At 43.6% G+C, this 20208-nt stretch overlaps 1 protein-coding gene across 1 annotated transcript in view; it reads left to right on the top strand.

Annotated features, from left to right (window-relative positions):
- BACE2 (beta-secretase 2) overlaps positions 1–20208 on the top strand; it is a 93732-nt gene that overhangs the window by 58522 nt on the left and 15002 nt on the right. Inside the window, exons 7-8 of the mRNA XM_032631278.1 lie at positions 4575–4724; positions 8687–8855. Of these exons, the coding sequence (XP_032487169.1) occupies positions 4575–4724; positions 8687–8855 (319 nt within the window). The remainder of the gene's footprint in view (positions 1–4574; positions 4725–8686; positions 8856–20208) is intronic.

Consider the following 20208-nt stretch of genomic DNA (forward strand, 5'->3'; position numbering starts at 1 on the left):
TTTTTGGCCTTCATCCAAGCTATGCTGGGATTGTAATTCCTACTTCTGTAAAAGAATGAGATTCACAGAAGACAAAGGGTAATCCACCAATGTAATAATTCTTTTATGACCGTGCTTTGAAATACAATTAAAATCATGGTCAAGGACAACATGCCTTTTGAGGGCCTGGTTAACAGTATTCCCAGTGTGACCCCAACTTTCCAGTTAGTTCAAGGCAACAGGATAGACCACAGGGCATTAAGTGGGAGGACCGCAGCCTTAAAGGGCAGATGGAATTGAATTTCATCTCTAGCTTCTGCCACTTATTAGCTGAGTGCCCGGAGAGGGCTCTTGTGCCCCTTGAGAGTCTCCGTGTTCTTGTCGTGGGGCTGTGAGGAGGGTCGGGCGTAAAAGCCTGGCACCACGTGCTCGGGCAAGAAGAGCTTCTATTTCATGTCCAAACCACAGTGCTACTACTGTTTGTCTCGACACAAGATAAACGTTTCTCTCGACTTCGTGGGTGTCTTCATGAGCATCTGTTCACGCAGGGCCACCCTGGCAAAGTGACCAAAAATGAGCGTTTCCTGCGCAAAGTCTTTCTATTGGCACTGACCCCAGTTGGGGCTGACAGTCCCACAACACCACCGGGCTGGCCAAATCCAAAGAATGATTGATAGGAGATGCACAGCAGTTGCTCTGTTACAGGTGACAGCAGGACAGGGGAAGGAAGAGCAGGGTTTTTGCTTGTCCTGGACCCAAACTTGAAAAGTCTGAATGTGCTGTCGGAAGGGCAGCAGGCACGTCAGAAGAATGCAGAGGGGAAAAAGCAGGAAGAAACAACGCCGAGGTCCTTTGTGAGCTGAAAGGTCAAGGGAGCGGCAGACTGCCTCTTTTATCCACTGCGTGTCTAATATCTGCTGAATCAGAAGAAACTGGCAGGTCACATTCTTAGTGCCTTAAATTTAGAAAACTGGCTGAAAACCAGACTGTGCTGGAAATGCAGAGCGATATGCTGCCTTCTTCAGAGTAAAACTGGCCTCAGTGAAATCAACACGAGCACCTTCAGATTTGCTATTCTGAGCTAGGAGTGTTTGACAGCCGTCCCAAGGACGTTCTGCATCAGCGTGTGACTCCAACAAGCCCGTGGCCAGCCTGGGTCTCTGCAGAGTCCGTGACTTCAGCGGGGACCAGCAGGACTGTGGCAGAGGGGCGCTAGCACCCCTGAGGTCAGCACAGCACGTGTCCAGCAGTACCTGACTGTAATTAAAGCACGAGAAGGAATGAGAGTACAAAATTTGTCTGCCTCGTCTAAAATTATCCTCTGATTTCAGTGGCTCCATCAGGAGGGAGAGGCCTGGGGAGGATGTTTGGAGCAGGGAAAGCTCAGCGAGGGTGGGAGCTGTCTCTGTCTCATGGTGCGTGGACCAGAGACGTGCGCGTTCTCTCTCTCTGCCGGGTTCATCTCAGCCAGCTCTCTTGGCTCGAGTTTTCTTTCTTAGTTAAGGAGAGGACCGGCTTTGAAGAGTTAAACACCATACAGATGCTGGGCTCTGTCTCTGGGCCTAGATTCTTCAGATGGCATTTTAGAAATGAATGGTTTGTAGGTCCGTAGTTCTTTTTAATTATTGAAGTATAGTTAATTTGCAATGTTGTGTTACTTTCAGACGTACAGCAAAGTGATCCAGTTATACATACATAGGTATTCTTTTTCAGATTCTTTTCCGTTATAGGTTATTGCACGATATTGAATATAGTTCCCTGTGCTCTGTGTAGGTCTGTAGTTTTCAATGAGCCTGGTGGGGAGTTCTGTGTCTGGCGGGGACCTGGGCTTCCTTCCTGCCCAGCTGTGGCCCCCTTGTCAGCTCAGGCACGGTGCTTCTCCCTCTGTAAGACCCAGAAGTAGGAAGACACCTGCTGTAAATCGACTTCTGACTTTCAACTCTATGATCTGAATGTCCAAACTCTCCCCCGGGACACAAGGCTTGTCCCCCAGGGAGGCTTTCCGGACTTGCAGGCACCTCTTTGGAGGTAGACGGTCCCCCATCCAGTCCCGAGCTGTGCCTCTTAGGCAAGTTACTTGGCCCCTCTGAGCCTCATTGTTCAGCTGGAAACTGGAGCTCTGTGCCCTCTCGTGCAACCCTAGCCACGCCCCACTCTTCCTGGAATCCAGCAAAGTGACTGCCCCACCCCTTCTCAGCTCATTCAGTGAGGGGTCCTTCCCTGTGATACATATTTCAACCTGGCTTCATTCTTATAAAATGTGCAAACCTATGAAGGCCAGCATTAGAGACTTTGCAGATCGGCACTGACAGTTTCAGTGGAGAACCTGTGATGGGGGAAGAGACCGCAGGAGCTTCCTCCCGGTTCTCTGCCCCGAGGGCGGCGGCACATGGCCGCGAGGCCCTGAGCAGGCAGCTCTCACTCCGTATTCGTCCAGGGACACCCAGTTTGCTCACTTTCTATCTTCCTTGACCTCTGCAGCACCCCTGCTCACCTTCCTTACCTGTTCTCTCAGCTTCCGTAACACCCTCCTCCCAGGACCTCTTCTAATGCCTGTGTTCCTCTTCATGGGGGTCTCCTTTGCTGCTCCCTTTCTCAGGGTGGGTCCTACGCCCCTCTCTTCTCCCTGTACCCTCTCCTAAGCGATCCCACCCATGGCCACACCATCCCTTCCCACCCATTGGTCACTGACTTTCAAATGCATCTGTCTAGCCCAGGCTGATTCCTTGGAGGTTAGACTCAAAGAACCAGTGACCTACACAAATCCTGCTTGGATGCCTTAATCCCACCCCATGTGCCACAGCGCTCAGATTCCTGATAAATGATCTCTGATAAATGCACGATGGTGCCCCTAGGTCCTTCCCAGCCTCATCTCCTGCCCCTTCCTGTCCTCAGCGCCAGCCTCCATGGCCATCACGTTGTCTAGTGGGACAGGGTCCATGCCCTGCCTGCTCTCCCCACCACATCTCCCTGACGCCCACCTGCCCCTCAACTCAGCTCATGTGCTTCTTCCTCGGGGACCTTGACAGATACCCCTTCCTCCCAGTCAACACTCTTCCAGCTCCACCCCACATACCCGTCACATGCCCTCCTAGCTCCTCCCCTGTCACATGTCCTCCCCTGTCACATGCCCTCCTAGCTCCACCCCATCTCATGCCCTGCTAGCTCCGCCCCGTCACATGCCCTCCTAGCTCCTCCCCTGTCACATGTCCTCCCCTGTCACATGCCCTCCTAGCTCTGCCCTGTCACACGCCCTCCTAGCTCCTCCCCGTCACACGCCCTCCTAGCTCCGCCCTGTCACATGCCCTCCTAGCTCTGCCCTGTCACATGCCCTCCTAGCTCCGCCCCGTCACATGCCCTCCTAGCTCCGCCCCGTCACATGCCCTCCTAGCTCCTCCCCGTCACATGCCCTCCTAGCTCCTCCCCGTCACATGCCCTCCTAGCTCCTCCCCGTCACACGCCCTCCTAGCTCCTCCCCATCACATGCCCTCCTAGCTCCACCCCGTCTCATGCCCTCCTAGCTCGGCCCCATCACATGCTCTTCTAGTTCTGACCTGAGCAGTGCAGTGTGCTGGGTGTGTTAAAAGAGACACATCCACCATAGTCCTTCCCTCGGGGAGCTGGCAGGAACAGGGCAGGCCCGCTCTGGAAGCGTCACTGGGCCTGCTGAGAAGGCACAGAAGTAATTCGTAATTAGCTTGCAGATTCAGCAGTTAGTGGGTAAGCATGGTTGGCATTGCCCTTCTGGTCCCCGGATGAGAGGCACAGGTGAACAAACATTCTGCATTCTCGGCCATTCATTTTTTTACCCACAAACATTCCCTGAGTCTTTCCTGTGGGCCAGGTGTTAAGGCTATGGGGAGGAGTTGGGGGAGCAGACAGCACACCTGTGTCATTAGAAGAATCAGATTCTAGTGCCAGAAACAGAAGTTAACCAATCACACCAATAAATTTAAAATTAAAACTGCTACAAGGAGAAAGGTCAAGGAGGAGAGATATATGGTGGAGTACCAGCACTGTGGGGGGCAGTCAAGGAGGGCTTCCTGGACAAGGTGGCATTGGAGGTGAGATCTGGGGGAGGAGAAAGATGTTCCAGAAGAGCAGAGAGCCCCCGCAGGGCTCTGCATCAGTAGGAAGCTTACTGGGCTCAGGGAATTTATAGGGAACTTGATGCCCAAAAGGGCCTTGAGCACCACATTTAAGATCTGGTCTGTCTTCTAAAGGGTATTGCCTACTACAGTGTGACCTTGGGTGAGTTATTTCACTTCTCTGAGCATTGGTTTCCTCATCTGTAAAGTGGAGGGGATGATGTTACTGCCCTGATGCGGGTGTTTGAGGATTAAAGTACTTAGTGCTGCGAAGTGCCCCTAGCAGTGCCTAACACCAGTGAGTTTTCCACACGCCTCGGTAATTTTAATAATTGTGATTTTGTCATCACCATCACTCTTCCAGAGGACTGATGTCTTGCTTTACATCCAAATTAAGCAGTGTTTATCGCCACGGGCGTCTGGCAAGGTAATGAGGAGAGCTGAGAGCTGCTTCCTGTTGTTCTGCCAGACCCGTCATTGTTTGTCATGTGATCTTGTTTTGTCTAGATTCCAGAATTCTCTGATGGTTTCTGGACGGGGTCCCAGCTGGCATGCTGGACAAATTCTGAAACACCTTGGTCTTATTTCCCTAAAATCTCCATCTACCTGAGAGATGAGAACTCCAGCAGATCATTCCGTATAACTGTCCTGCCTCAGGTATGAACTTGGACTGTGTTTTCTCTTTTTAACATGGAACGTGCAAAAGGAAAGCACTTCATGCATGATGAGCGCATTTCAATACTACACCTGTATTAGGTCACAATTACCATGACGGTGCTGCGTAACAAACAACCACAAAATCCAGCAGCTTTAATCAGTGAGCTTATATTTCTGCTCGTGAGTCTGGGCAGGTCTGCTGGTCTCGGCTGGCTTGCTCACATGGTCTCTAGTCAGCTGGTGGTGGGCCAGGGATAGGGTGGCCTTGGCTTACGATGGTCTCCGACGGCCACACTTGCATATCTATCTGGTGGCTCGATTGGTGGAGGGGTGGGGCCATTGTCTCTCACCACCCAGCAGCTGCCTCAGACAGTGGCAGCAGGATTCTGTGAGAGAGAAAAGAAACCTGCAGGTGCTCCTGAAGTCGAGGCCCTGGGACTGGCCACCACCTCTTGCACAATGTTTCCCAAACCAGGCCAGGGGCAGCCCGGATAACCGGGGTGGGGACGTAGACACCACCTCCCAATGGGAAGAGCTGCAAGGTCACATCACAAGGGTGTGGCTACAAGGAAAGTTAAGACTTGAGGCCATTTTTGCAGAATCTACCACAACATCAATATATGTTTACCTCTGATTTATTTATGAATAGAGACTAACACTGGATGCTCAGAGATGGAAACCGCAGTTTTTCCATATTCAGTAAATCGTTGATTCCTCCTTTATCCTAAGCATCTTGTTACATAGACCAAGTTCCGTCTTCCCCCGTCATGTGTCTTCCCCCGTCATGTGTCTCACCTCTTCCTCCCCCTCTCCATCCCCAGAGCCCTCACTCACATCCCCTCTCACTACCACCTCGGGACCCTCCACACACCCCCACCCTCTCCTCCTCCTAAAACTATCGCCAGATTCATCTTGCTAAGCCACAGCTCTCCACCCCACTACTACAGTCCTGGAGGCCTCATTCGCCAGTGTGGCTTTCCATGACCTCACGGGACCCGTGCTGACTCCCCAGCGTATTTCCTGCTGCGCCCTTGACCCTGCACTCTTGGTGGCTCTCCTCCAGCACTGGGTGCCTGCTGCCGTCTCCTCGCCTTTGCTTCCGCCAACCCCCTGCCTGAAATGCCCCCTCCTCCCCACTCCATCTGTGTATCCACATTCCTCCCATCCTTTAAGACCCAGTGCAAACAACCCCTCTTTGTTGAACCTCTGCTGAGCAGAATGACCCATTGGTAAGCTTGCCCTTCAAACTCATAATGCATGTTTTCTAGTCTCCACTCATCTGGCCCAGAATCATATCTTCAGGGTAGAGTTTATGCCCTTGGCTTTTTCATTTGACTTCTTTTTTCTCTAATCGCACACACACTTATGTTTCTTCCCCCATTAAATTCTTAATTCCTTGAAGATGAGAACCATGAGGTTTAAAGATCATCCTTCCTTCCCTAGCATTGCCACGTGGTAGAGGGTGGTGCATAATAATAACTGTTTGTTGAATGGACAGATCAATGTGTCTTTGTTGCAGTTTGCTGAATTTGGGATAAAGGAGTGGGACTGGGGGATAGGGAGAGAGGAATAATTTCAGAAGAAAAAAGTAAATGATAATTTGGCTTTTCCCCTTTCTCAACTTCACATGGGGGGAAAGTGCATTCCACAAATGGAGAGTTGTAGGGGAAAGGATTGAAAGCTTTATGAGAAATACGGCCCAACAGAGGACACATACGCTGAGAGCTGGAAGCTTGAGTTATATTCTCAGTACTGCCCTTGACTCACACTATAACTTTGAACAAATCACTTAGCCCTTTCTGTGTCAGTCTCTTTAACTATAAAAAAGAAATAATAATACTTGCCAGAGACGTTTTCAGAAGAGCGCAGTAACCTTGGATGAACAGCACCGCATAGAGTGGTGTTAGAATGATATGTTTTTAGCATCCTTAAAATAATGTGCTCTCTGTGATTAAATTTTGGTCAGCCCAACAGCAAAATGTGGACATTATTTCATCAAGGTGATTTGTAACTAAAGTTGAAACCCAGCTTGAGGACAAAGGTGAATGTGAACTGGAGAATAAATGGCATGTGGGTGAGTCGACAGTCAGGGATTCATAAGAAGTAGGAGGGAAGCAGGCATTCATGGGGAAAATCTATAATTATGTCCAGGGCAGGCAGAGCTGAAGGTCTGCTGGGGACCGCCAGCCATTTTTAGGGCTGAGCACTGGGGAGCGTGAAGATATAATGAGGGATGTTTGGGAGTATTGCATCTAATTTGCATAACTCTGGATAAGAATTCAGTTTTATTCTCACTTACAAGACTGTAGATATCTTTTGTCTAATTTTGACATTGTCCACATTTTCACTTTTTAAAAATATGCTTTCCCGTGTTTTCCTGATGTATTCACTGCCCCAATCCCGTTTGCTTTCCATTGCCTTGTTGAGAAAGGATGGCAGTTATGAACCATGACCCGATGAGAACCTCACAAGCACATGCCTGGGAACAGCACTAGGGGTCCCCTCCTAACACCCCAGCTCTGCCCAACTGAAACCCTTCCTAACTAACACTCAGGCCAATCATCAAGGCTCCTTGTCACCAAAGTTTTAGAATGAGGCCCCTGCCCAGGACCGTTCAGGCATCAGCAGCAGTAGATGGGCAATCGATTGCTAGTGCAGAAGAGTCATGCCAAAAAACAGTGTGTCCATTCCCAACCTATTTTCCAGAAACACATGGGCTGAATCCTATTTGGCCTGTCTAAAAAAGCAGCCCCCAAGCCCAACCCACAGGCAAATTCTGATTTTTTTTTTCATACAATCCTAGAAACGTAAATAGTTTCAGTCTAAATACCACCGGTTTGTCTATTTGTGCTATTTTAGTTAGAAGGCAGGCATTTTATTCTGAGACCCAGCAATACTGGAGCTTTCCCAACATGTTACAGAATTTACAGTCTGGAATTTTTATTGGAAGTCAACTGGCACACACACAGAAAGGACAGAGGGAAAGATACAAATTCAGTTTGTATCAGTGTCATCATTTGCATTTTATTTGGTGATTTTGGGGGGGTTTAGTATGGAATTAGTTCATTCAAAGGTAAGAGTATGTGTGTGTGTGTGTGTGTGTGTGTGTGTGTGTGTGTGTGTGTGTGTGTGTTTATGTTCTAGGACCTGCTTACAGAGCCCTAAATGGAAACGTTTCGGTGGTAGCCAAGTGTATCGCCATCTTTTCTTAATTTACGTTGACCCTCAGGAGAAGTTGTCTGTTTCATCACACTGCTCAAGCTCATTCATTTAATACCCATTTGCTGAGGCCCTACTGTGTGCCCGGCATATACCAGATGCCTAGGTGCCAAGACTATGTGAAGAATAGGATGATTCCTTGCCTCGAAGAAGGGTTTACAGACAGACATCAATCAGTGCGGGGTTCTAACTGCTGGACTCACCACCTGGACATGGCAGCTGCTTGATGTCCAGCAGGTTATGACTCTGGGAACAGTCCTGGCGTGTCCTTGCTCACCTTCATGCCTTGAGACCCCTTTCCCTCCGGCCCTCCCTGCACGGGGCAAGTGCACTGATGTTCATCTTCCTCACGTGTCAGTTCGATCATGTACGTTTTGATCGTGTGGGGAGCATGTGCTCTTATTCATCTTTGTACGGCTGGTACTGAGGACAGCGTCTAGGCCTTATTAAGTGCTCAGTAAGTGTTGAGCACGTAGACGACAGATGGATGGACGGACAGATAGACATCTCCTGGATGGGTGTACCTGTGCACAGTCAGAGGTGGTGCGCATGTTCCTATCACTTCAGTAGTATTTATCACCAGGCACACGGTCCCAGCTCCTGGATGTCAGGGCTGGTAGCGTCCTCTCCATCCTCCGCAGCTCCCAGGGCACCTTGGAGAGTCTGAGCGCACGGCAGCCTCGACAGTTTGGTGACGTCGCCTGACTCGTGTTTTTTCTTGTTTGCTCTTTCCTTTTCAACAGCTTTACATTCAGCCCATGATGGGGGCTGGCTTGAATTATGAATGTTACCGATTCGGCATTTCACCGTCCACAAACGCGCTGGTGATTGGTGCTACTGTGATGGAGGGCTTCTACGTGGTCTTTGACAGAGCTCGGAAGAGGGTGGGCTTCGCAGCCAGCCCCTGTGCAGGTAAGCGATGCTTGAATTGGGCAGGGGGCCCTCACAAGGGCACCTGATGTCAGATAACTGACTTGGAAGCAGTTCTTGATGATGAATCAGGTGGCATTGAATTCTTTCACTCACGCCTATCTCAGAGATCAAAGTCTTATCCTCAAAGTGTACTGGGGGATTGCGGAGAGGAGTAAGTGAGAATAACCCATGTCAGACTTTTAGTCCAGTGCTTGACACATGGCAAATGTGCAATTATCTCTCATATTAAACTTAAAACGGCATCTCATACCGGGAATAAAAATACTCTGTGGGGCCTTGGGGATGAATTACAGTCTTTGGACAGTAAAAGCAAAATGAATAAAAAAGAAAATGCATAGATGAGCTGTGTGTATTTTCTTCCTCAAAGATATCCTTGTTATGAAATCAGAGGTAAATGCCTGTCAGTGCTATTTCTAGAAATTCTAAAATTGTGAGTGTATTTTTCTCATAGTATTTTTTCTGAAGAGTTGCTATGAGGGTGACACAGCAGCATTATTCGGTGAGGTCTAGCTTAAGGAATGGGTGGATCTTCAGAGAAACCAGGAGAGCACAGTAAAGTTGATAGGATGGTCAAACCGCTTCCACTTGGAAATGTCACAGAGTTAGCGGCTTGCTTGAAATGAAGTGTTCCCACAGCACACGATTTAGAGGGAGAATCAGGTACTTCTGACCGATAGCCCAAGCTGGCGAGGAGAAAGCGAATCACAGAAGTAGCAGGAGATGGAGTCGCTGGAGGGATGGAGAAAGCACGTACACCAGGGCGGAGGCCAAGAGAGATGCCGTGCTCAGGATAGGGTTTCAGAGGACTGAAAATGTCCCAGTACATTGGATTTGGGATCAGGAACAGAAGGGAATCCCCAAGTTGTACTGGTAACATGCTAAAGAGGAGAACAAGAAATGTGAGGTATGAAAAGAACTGACAACAAAAAGATAAAACAAGAAAATCAAGGGTTGTAGTGAAATACAAGACTGCCATGTAGTGAAGGAAAGAAAATACGGACATGATGAAGAAAAAAGTCTTAGACATTAGATGTAGTTGTATGACAGGCAGGGGTGCTGGCTGACCATGCTGGTAGCCTGTACTCGGACCAGACCTTCACTCTGATCTAAAACCAGCCAGGGGGTTTGGAGGCAAACAGAGGAGGTGAGGGTACACAGGCAAAATGCCAAATGATCACAGCTGATTTATTCTGGAGGTGAGGTTTCAGTTCTTATTTCTTACTACCTAAATCGTGATCTTAAAATAGAGGCCCAGTAAATAAAGCAGGTAAGTGATGCTTCATATTCTTGTTTCAACATGCTGTCTATTCCCACGAAGTAGAATAACAATTTGGAGAACAGAAAAAGAGAAATATTCAATAGAAAAATTAAGTATTAGGCCAGTTCATATTCTATATAAATAAAATCATCTAACCCCAGGTACATATTTGATATCTTGCAATATATCTTCTTAATATCAGTGCAGATTTCTTTGTATTAGTGAAAAGGCTTGGAATCCTTGAGACTTGACATTTTCTTTTTATCTTAGTCATGAGTAAATGTTTACCTTTCAGCTGTGTATTAACTCTTTCAACCTGTTAGATTATCACTGAAAGAGAGCTTTCTCTGTAGCATTACCTGGGACTGTACAACCTGGAACACCACTGTACTGTGACTCTTTCCCTTCTTCTAACCCAGAGGATCTAAGAACTACAGCAATTTCCCCACAGTTTCTGTTCTCTTGTTAAATACCATTAAAGTAGAGGCTATGATGGCAACAGCTGTTATATCATCCACTTTACTTAATACCTCAGAGAGGGTAATCACCGTATGTTTCCAGAGTGAATTACTGTTGCAAATAGTTTAATATTAAGTGTCTCTAAGCAGACCGTCTCTTGCACTTCATCATGAATTCTTTGTTAGGTGCTCTTATACTACTTTTTTGTGGCTAATTTTTTTTTTAATGTACTTAAGGCCTTGGTACTTAAACATTAGATTTTACCAGCAGTGGGAATATACTCTGATATGTCTCCTCTTTAGGGCAGATTGTTTAGCCATTAAAGTAATTACTTCCCTCAGGGCAGCAGTTAGGAGCTAGACAGTGGTCTAAATAAAGCACCATAGTAAGTGGAAGAGATACCCTGCCTTTCTTTTTCTTTTTAAAAGTGTTTATTTTTAAGTTGTAGCATGTTTTAAATAACAAAATGTTTTCAATTGCAAGAAATCATATATACACACTTGGGAACACCCAGATTTAACAAATGCTAACATTTTGTTTTGTTTTCTTCAAAAATTTTTCACAGAAATAAACATAAATAGAGCCCCATGCCACTGCCTTCCTCAGAATTACTCTATCCTGAAATCTGTGTATATTCTTCTCCTGATTACCGCACACTTATAATTTCACTTTGTGCTTATAACTACCTTGGATTAGTTATCCATTGCTATATGACAATTACCCCCGATTTAGCAGCATTCCATGGCCTTGTGCAGGTGCCTAGGGGCAGGAATTGAGAGGGGGCGTAGCTGGTGGTTCTGGCCCATGGTCTCTTGTGAGGCTGCAGCCACCTGAAGGCTGGAGGGTCCACTTCCAAGTTCACTCACGTGGTTGTTGGCAGGAGTCCTCTTTCCTCACCATCTGGACCTCATCACCGGCCTGCCTGAATGTCTTCAAGGTAGGGCACTGATCACCCCAGAGCAAGTGATCCCAGAGAGAGGGAGAGAGAGAGAGCACGCAACAGAGTCCCCAAAACAGAAGCCACAGCCCTTTTATGACCTAATCTTAGAAGCGCCGTGCTATCACTTCTGCCTACTCTTCTGGTCACACAGAGCAATCCTGGTTCTATACTACTTGGGAGGGGACTACACGGAGTAGATATCAGGCAGCAGGGGTCACTGGGGGTCATCTTAGAACCTGCCTACTATATACTTATAAATGAGTACCTTTACCAAAACGTAGGATCGTTTGTTTTGGTGTTTTGGCATTTTTTAATTTATATGAATGCCTTAGTGCTGTGCATATTCCTTGTCAACTTGCTCTGATTGCTTGACTTTACATTTGGTAGCATTTCCATGTTGAAATGAGCACTAGGTCATTCATTTTGACTGCTGTGTAGTATTCCATTGTGAGAATATACCCAGATTATTTACCCACTCTGGCCTTAAGTAACATGTGGGTCATTTCTGATATTTCAACTGTGTTGAACATCTTTGTGCAGGTGAGTGAGAGCTTCTGGAAATGGAATTTCTAGGTGATTTGCTATGCCAGCCTTCAGTGTTACTGCCTGCTGACTAATTTGTCTTCCAAGTAGCTGGACCACCAAAGTTATACAAGAATTTTCGTTCCCTCAAAGTATTATCATATTTGTTTTGTTTTCTTTTTTGCCAATATGTGTATGAAATAGTGCCACATTTTAATTAATTGCTCCTGAGATGACATAACTTTTGATATGTCTATGGGATGGTTAAGCTTTTTCTCTGATAGTGAATTTTTCTATTAACAGCTTGTGCACGTTTTTCTAATTATTTTTTATTGACATACATAAGTTCTTTATATATTTTAGATACTGATTTTCTGGGTTATATGCATGGCACATATTTTCTCCTAATCTCTCCGGCTTTTCTTGGGTTTTGTGTCTTTTATTTACATTTTTAATTTAATGAAGTAAAATTTACTAATCCCTTTTTATGGCTTCTATTCTGTACTTTATTTGAAAAATTCTCCCTTTCTCTAAAAAAATAGAGATTATTTTTCTTCTAAAGGTACTTTATACTTTTGTTTCATTTTCTTCTCAAATGTGAAGTAGGAATCTAATTTTTATGAGGCCACTGAATTTTCTCAGCATCATTTATTGAATATATGTTTTCCCACTGATTTTTTCAATATTTTATTGTAAAAAAAATTAATATACAAAAAAGACTAAAAATAATACAATAACATCCTGCATACTGACCATCTAGACTTAAACATTTTGCCATGTATCAGTAAGTGTATATGTATATATATATTTTTTGCTGAACCATTTGCAAATAAGTTGCAGACATCATGACATTTCACCCCTAAATATTTCATTGTTCATCTCTTAAAAGTAAGTACATTCTCCTAACTAACCATAATATCAATATGACACCTAAAAAGGTAACAATATTTACCTAATATCATACAATATCTAAGCCATATTCAACTTTTCCCAGTTGTCCCAAAAATGTTTTCCTTAGCTTTTACTTTTTTTTGAAGGCCAGTTGTATTATAGAATGTATCATACTCAGATTCATCTGAGTATTTCCTGATGGTATCATTTAACATTTTTGTTTGATATCATATTCATATTTCCTGGAAACTTAGGACTAGAGGCTTGACTAGATTCAGGTTAAATATTTTTTGCAAGGTACCTACTGAATTTTAATAATTTTTTTGTCATGTATATATATCTGGGTCTATTTCTGAGCATTCTGTTCTGTCCCAGCGGGGATAGTTGTGTATCTCTGTGCTGTAACATATGGTTTTAATTTCTGTAGTTTATAATAAGATTCAATGTCTGGTAGGTGTTTGACTCTTCTCCTTATTCTTCTTTAAAATTGTCCTGGCTACTTTTTTTTTTTTTTTTTTTTTTTTTTTTTTTTGCGGTATGCGGGCCTCTCACTGCTGTGGCCTCTCCCGTTGCGGAGCACAGGCTCCGGACGCGCAGGCTCAGCGGCCATGGCTCACGGGCCCAGCCGCTCCGCGGCACGTGGGATCCTCCCAGACCGGGGCACGAACCCGTGTCCCCTGCATTGGCAGGCGGACTCTCAACCACTGCGCCACCAGGGAAGCCCCCTGGCTACTTTTATCCTGTTATTCAGCTTGTCAAGATCCCTGAAGAATCATATTGAGATTTTGATCAGAACTACATTGAATTTATAGATTCACTTGAGAAGACATTGAATTTATAGATTCACTTGAGAAGACATCAAATTTTTACTGTATGAGTCTTTACCCCATGAATGTGCTAAATCTCATTTGTTTAGGTCATCTTTGATGTCCTACAGCAAGGTCCTGTGGTTTTCTCTGAAAAGGTCTTACACGTATACTTATTACTAGATACCTGTTAGCGCTTACTGTTATTATAGATGAGATTATTTAAAATTGTATTTTCTAATGGATTATTTGGTGTACAGGCTTTCCATTTTATTGTGTAGTAATCTTCTGTCCAGCCACCTTGCTGGATTCTCCGTTTTTTAAATAGTTGTTAGAATCCCTTGGATTCTCTTTGGAAAGGTAGATGATCTGCAAATAATACGCTTTTTAGCATTTCTAATCTTTTATCTTTTCGTTATTTTTCTTTTACTGATGCTTTTAGAGACACTATTGAATAGAAAATAGTGATGGACATTTCTCCTTACTTTAATGGGGGTGATTAAAATACTTCACCATTGAGCATAATGGATGGGTTAGGTTTGTGGAAGTCCCTTCCAATCCTCAATTAAGGGATTCCTAGTTGCTGACATTGTTTAGTATGAATTTTAAAAAGCTGCTCAACAGTTTCTACTAATGTTAAAAATACTCCTACTCAATGCATTTGAGCAAATTTCACTCTTAGCTATATGCAAAGGAGAAATGAACGTGTATGTCCACTGAAAGACTTGACCAGAAACAGCTTCATTCATAAAACTAACCAAAGTGCTGCATTCATGATAATTACATAAAACTATCATTTTCATCAAACTAAAAACAGTCCAGAGTCCTTCAAAGGAGAATGGATAAATAAATGGTCATCTTTCCATTCACTGGGACACTACACAGCAATTTTCTTTCTGCTGAAGAATGTACTTTAGGATTTCTCTTATAAAAGTTTGTGAAAGGTAATTTTTATTTTGCCACACCTCTTGAATCATAATTTAGCTGTGTGTGGAATTTAGGTCAACCGTTTTCCCTTAGTGTTCTGGAGATGCTATTTTATTACTCTCCTGCCATCATAATGGCTGGTGAAAAGACTCCAGTGAGTTTCAGTTGTTATACCTTTAAGGGTAATCTATTCCTTCTCTCTGGGTGCTGTTGAGACTTCTTTTATTTTAAATTTTTAGCGTTTTGAACTTTCACCATGATATATCTAGATATAGTTTTGTTTTTTTTTGCGGTAGGCAGACCTCTCACTGTTGTGGCCTCTGCCGTTGCAGAGCACAGGCTTCGGACACGCAGGCTCAGCGGCCATGGCTCACGGGCCCAGACACTCCGTGACATGTGGGATCTTCCCAGACCGGGGCACGAACCCGCGTCCCCTGCATCGTCAGGTGGACTCAACCACTGCACCACCAGGGAAGCCCTAGATTATTTTTTCATCTTGCTCGAGACTCACTGTGCTCTCTGATTCTGACAACTCATGTTCCTTGTCATCAACCCTAGAAAATTCTCAGCTGTATCTCCACACCCATTCTTGTACTCTCATCTAATCTCCTATGAAATAAATTTTGGGAGTTCTCATTATCTCCTCCATAACGCTTGACCTTTCATTCATATTTTCTTTGCTGCGTTTTGTGTAGGTTCCTCAGGTACATCTTATATTGGTCTAGTTCTCTCTTCAGCTGTGTTCAATCTATTTAACCTATCCTGTGAGTTTTAAATTATGTTGGCTGTATTTTTCATTTTCAGAAATTCTATTTTGTACTTTCTCAAATGTACTAGTTTACTTTTCTGTAGTGGCCTGTAATAATTTTGTTGTGGCTTGTATTTCCTTTATCTCCTTTATCATTTTTTATTTAATTTTAAGAAACGGCTGGGTAATATTCAAAAGGTACAGTGATTTATACAGCACCCCACTCTCTCAGATTCGGTCACATGAGTACATAAAATCTTCCCTCGTTATCACTCTTGTGAGCCTCATGATCTCCTATTGTATGGATGTTTCCTAATTGGTTTAATTAATCTTTATTGATAGGCATTTATGTTGTTTCTAATCTTCTGTTGTTACGACAGTGCTATGATGGATACCGTTTATATATGTCTATTCACAGATAAGAAAGTATACTTCCAGGTTAGATAACTAGAAGTAGAATTACTGGGTTGAAGGGTGTATCATTTGTAATCGTGGTGAATACTGTCACATTGCTTTCCATAGAGGTTATACTCGCTTATACCTGACTATACTAGTTCTCTAGCAATGTACGTGATGGCCTGTTTCTCCAGTCAGACTCACCAACATAGTGACGCACTTTGGGGAATTTTGCCAATCTGATAGGTGAAAAAAGATCATCTCAGTGCAGTTTTAATTGTATTGCTTTATATGGGTGAGGTTGAGTTTCTTTTCATATATCTAAGGGTGTTTGTTTTTCCTTTTCTGTGATCTATCCACTCCTATCTTTTCGCCATTTTTTTCTGTTGGGTTTTTACTTTTTGGTGTCAATTTGTAAGAGCTCTTTATGTCTTCATTTGTCTGGAGGAAGAAAAGCTAAAATTCGTATCTCAATCGGAAATTATTTTTAAACTTTGCTTCTGATGAATTTTAGTGTAAAAAATGTTTACTTTTATGCATGTAAATATATCAATCTTTTGCTTTAAGTTTTTGGGTTTAATGTCCCTTTTAAAATTACCTTTCTCACTAAAATTATTTTGTGAGTTATTTAAGTATATACTTCTATGTTTGATTTCCCTTGGCATAGAATGTACAGATTAAATCTTTTCTCCCCAAGTTGACTACCAGATTGTTTCTATAACATTTATCAAGTGAACTATCTTTTCTTGACTAATTTGAAATCCCACTATTACTGCACACCAAATTTGAGTAAATATTTGGGAGATATATTTATATATATATATATATATATATATATATATATATATATATATATACTTTTTTTTTTTTTTTTTTTTGCGGTACGCGGGCCTCTCACTGTTGTGGCCTCTCCCATTGCGGAGCACAGGCTCCGGACGTGCAGGCTCAGTGGCCATGGCTCACGGGCCCAGCCGCTCCACGGCATGTGGGATCTTCCCGGACTGGGGCACGAACCCATGTCCCCTGCATCGGCAGGCAGACTCTCAACCACTGTGCCACCAGGGAAGCCCTGGGAGATATATATTTATTTCTGGGTTCCCTATTTTGTTCCATTGATATGTTGTATAGTATTAGTTTCCTTTTATTGTTCTTTTTTCCAAACTTCCCTGCTAGTCTTAATTTTCTTTCCCTTTATGAACTTTTTTTTTAACATCTTTATTGGAGTATAATTGCTTTACAATGGTTTTTATGAACTTTTGAATCAGCTTGTTTAGTTAAAGAAATAATCTTGTTGGTATTTTAGTGAGTTTTTAATCCCTTTAAACACAGCTGTTGTATAATGCAAGCAGATTGTCGTATTTTCTATCATTGATAGAGAACTAATCTCCTTGGTTTTGTGTCTGCTGACTGTTCTCTCCTGGTGGATTTTTTTTCCCTCACTTGGTTTGTAATTTTTTGTTGTGAGCTTATCTTTAGTGAGAGTGTTCTGTTTTGTTTTGTTTTTTCCAATCTGAGAGAGCTCAGTGCACTTTGGGTTGTAAAAATGTTCCTGTAAAGCAATTTGCATTTTTCTGTTGAGTGTTTTTCAAACCATGAGAAGTATAGTGTTTCTACACCAAGTTGTGTAAATTTAGATGCCAGCCATGATTTAGGTATTGGTTTTGAGGTTCTGTTTCTCATGGGACAGCCTTTCTCGCACTCAGCTTCCACCCTCCTCAAACCTCAGATAGAGTCAGGCTCCCTTGTTGGTAGAGTTTTCCTGGCTCCCTGTACTGATGGGCCAGACTTTTGCTGGCATGTCATCTCTAGCACCCATGTCCTTGGTGCTGGGGTCTTCTGTCCACCTCCAACTTGTTGGGAATTGGAACCTAGCCCTAACACCTATTTCTGAGCTCAGCTACAAATTTAAAATTAAGGGTTGTTTTTGTCCTCATTTCTGTGTGTTATAGCAGGAGAAAGTTCTACCTTTGCACCAACCAGAACTTGAAAATCTTTGGGAGCTGCCCTTCTCCCCTAGTGTCTTTATTTTGGTTTTCATAATAATCTGTGTTTGTCAGACAACACTTAGCTTATGGGATTAGGCTTCTCTATAAGGGTTGGGGTGGGAAAGAGGGCAGTGAGTGGGAGCTCTTTGATTAGAATCTCCTGGGGAGCTTTTTCAAATATTCATGCTCTACATCCTCACCTCCTTTTTCAGCCAAGGTATACAAGATTGGTGGTGGGTGGGTGCTTGATGGGTATTTTGGAAGAAGATCCCCAGATGCTTCTCTTCTGCTGCCCCTGCTTCTCCTCAACTCACCCTCCACTCCTACAGAGAGTCACTATTCTAGTCTCAGATCAGAGCCAGATAAACAAGGTGGCAGTCGTGGTGTGTCATGGAGATGGCCAGCCTGGGTCTGCAGCACATAGTCGCACATACCTGGAACAGGTACCGGGGACTGGGGCACATTCACCTGCCTCTCTGTTGCCTGGACCAAATGTCTTATAGCTAGGAAGATAGTAGCGTGTTAAAACTGACAGCTTTCTCTTAATGTATCCAAAGCTTCTGAAATACCACCCATCTCTTTTTATAGATTGAGACATTTAGCACCCAAGAACTGTATAGATTTCAGCTTAGACAATTTGAGACACATCATGGATTGTGGCAGTCATTTAACTGTGAATTTTCTTTGCGGCAGGTTGAAACTGGGTATTCTGGTTCATGCTTAAAAATAGGAAAGTTAGCTATTAAGAACAGAGTCTCAGAGATATGCCTCTGCCATCTACTTAGAGTACAACCAAAAGATGCCAAAGCCAAGGGTCCCCAAAGACATAGATTAGGCAGCCCTGCTTCCTCATTTTACAGAAAAGAACACTGAGGCTTTGGGATGGTTAAGTGGCTTCACATGGTTTCAGAGCAAAACGGTACTGAATCCATTGCACTGGTCCTATAACTCCAGGACACTCTTCCAAGTAAACCACGTCCACTCAGAAAGCATCTCAGTACCAACTAATCCATGGGAGGGGACGGGTCACTTCATTTTGTATGCTGTGGTGGAAAAGACCTGACTACTATAATTTTTATAGTTGGTAAAGGAGCTGTCTTCTTCAGGCACTCATTATCGGCTGGGTCCTGACCTTCTAGGAGACAAGACAGAAAATGCATAATTAAAAGTTTAACCCAAGCCCTTGATGAAAGAATTTAAAGTAACAGTGTATTAACAGCTGACATTTAGTAAACACTCACCTTAGTCCAGGCACCCTGCTAAGTGCTTAACTCCTGTTGACTTGGTTATCTATACAACAAGACTCTGCTATTATTGGCTTCACTTTACAGATGGGGAAACTGGGGGGCAAAGAAGTTCAGTAACTTGACCAAAATGACACAGCTCCTAAGCGGCAACTAGGACTTGCACCCCAGGGACCGTGCTCTTAGCCACGGCACACTACGGCCTCTCATAAATAGATCCAATGTGAAAAGTGAAAATCTGTTCTGTGACCACAGAATTAGTAGTATGTGTAATAAATACACAGGCTTTTCAGTGAATGGCATTTCTAGAAAATATTCTCCAGAAGTAATTTTAAATCAACTTTAACATTGGGTGGCCGGTTAGCGAATGTGAGAAGGCTGTTGTTTCCAGATAATACATTATGTCTGACAACCTTAAATTAGGGCTAGTTCTCAAAAACTTAAAAAAAAAATACATAACTTTTCTGATTATAAAAATAATACATGTACATTAAAGAAAATTGGATGATGTTGGACTTTTTTTTTTTTTTACTATTTTTATTGTATTTGTATGTATGTACAGATGGTCCTAGATTTATGGTGGCTTGACTTGAGATTTTTTGACTTTATGATGGTGTGAAAGCCATATGCATTCAGTAGAAAGCCTACTTTGAGGTGTGGATTTTGATCTTCGGCTGAGCTAGCAATATGCCGTCGATGCTCTTGGGATGCTGGGCCGCAGCAGCCTCAGCTGCCACTCAGCCCCACAATCTCCAGGGTAAACAACAGATGACACTGCTTAGAACCGCTCTGTACCCAGGCAGCCATTCTGGTTTTCACTTTCCATACAGTATTCAGTAAATTACAGGAGATATTCAACGCCTTATTATAAAATAGGCTTTGTATCGGATGATTTCGCCCACCTGTAGTCTAATGGAAGTGTTCTAACGTAAGTGTTGTGAGCACTGTTAAGGTAGGCTGGGCTCAGCTATGATGTTCAGTCGGTCAGGTGTATTAAATGCATTTTGACTTAATGATATTTTCAACTCATCATGGGTTTACTGGGCTGTAACCCCATCTTAAATCTAGGCAGATGTGTGTGTGTCTCATATATGGAAACATGTATAAACTTGGGCGTTCCACTTGAAGAAAAATACTAAAATACTAAAATCCCTAG

This window comes from Phocoena sinus, chromosome 4 (genome assembly GCF_008692025.1).
Source record: "Phocoena sinus isolate mPhoSin1 chromosome 4, mPhoSin1.pri, whole genome shotgun sequence".
Lineage (NCBI taxonomy): Eukaryota > Metazoa > Chordata > Mammalia > Artiodactyla > Phocoenidae > Phocoena > Phocoena sinus.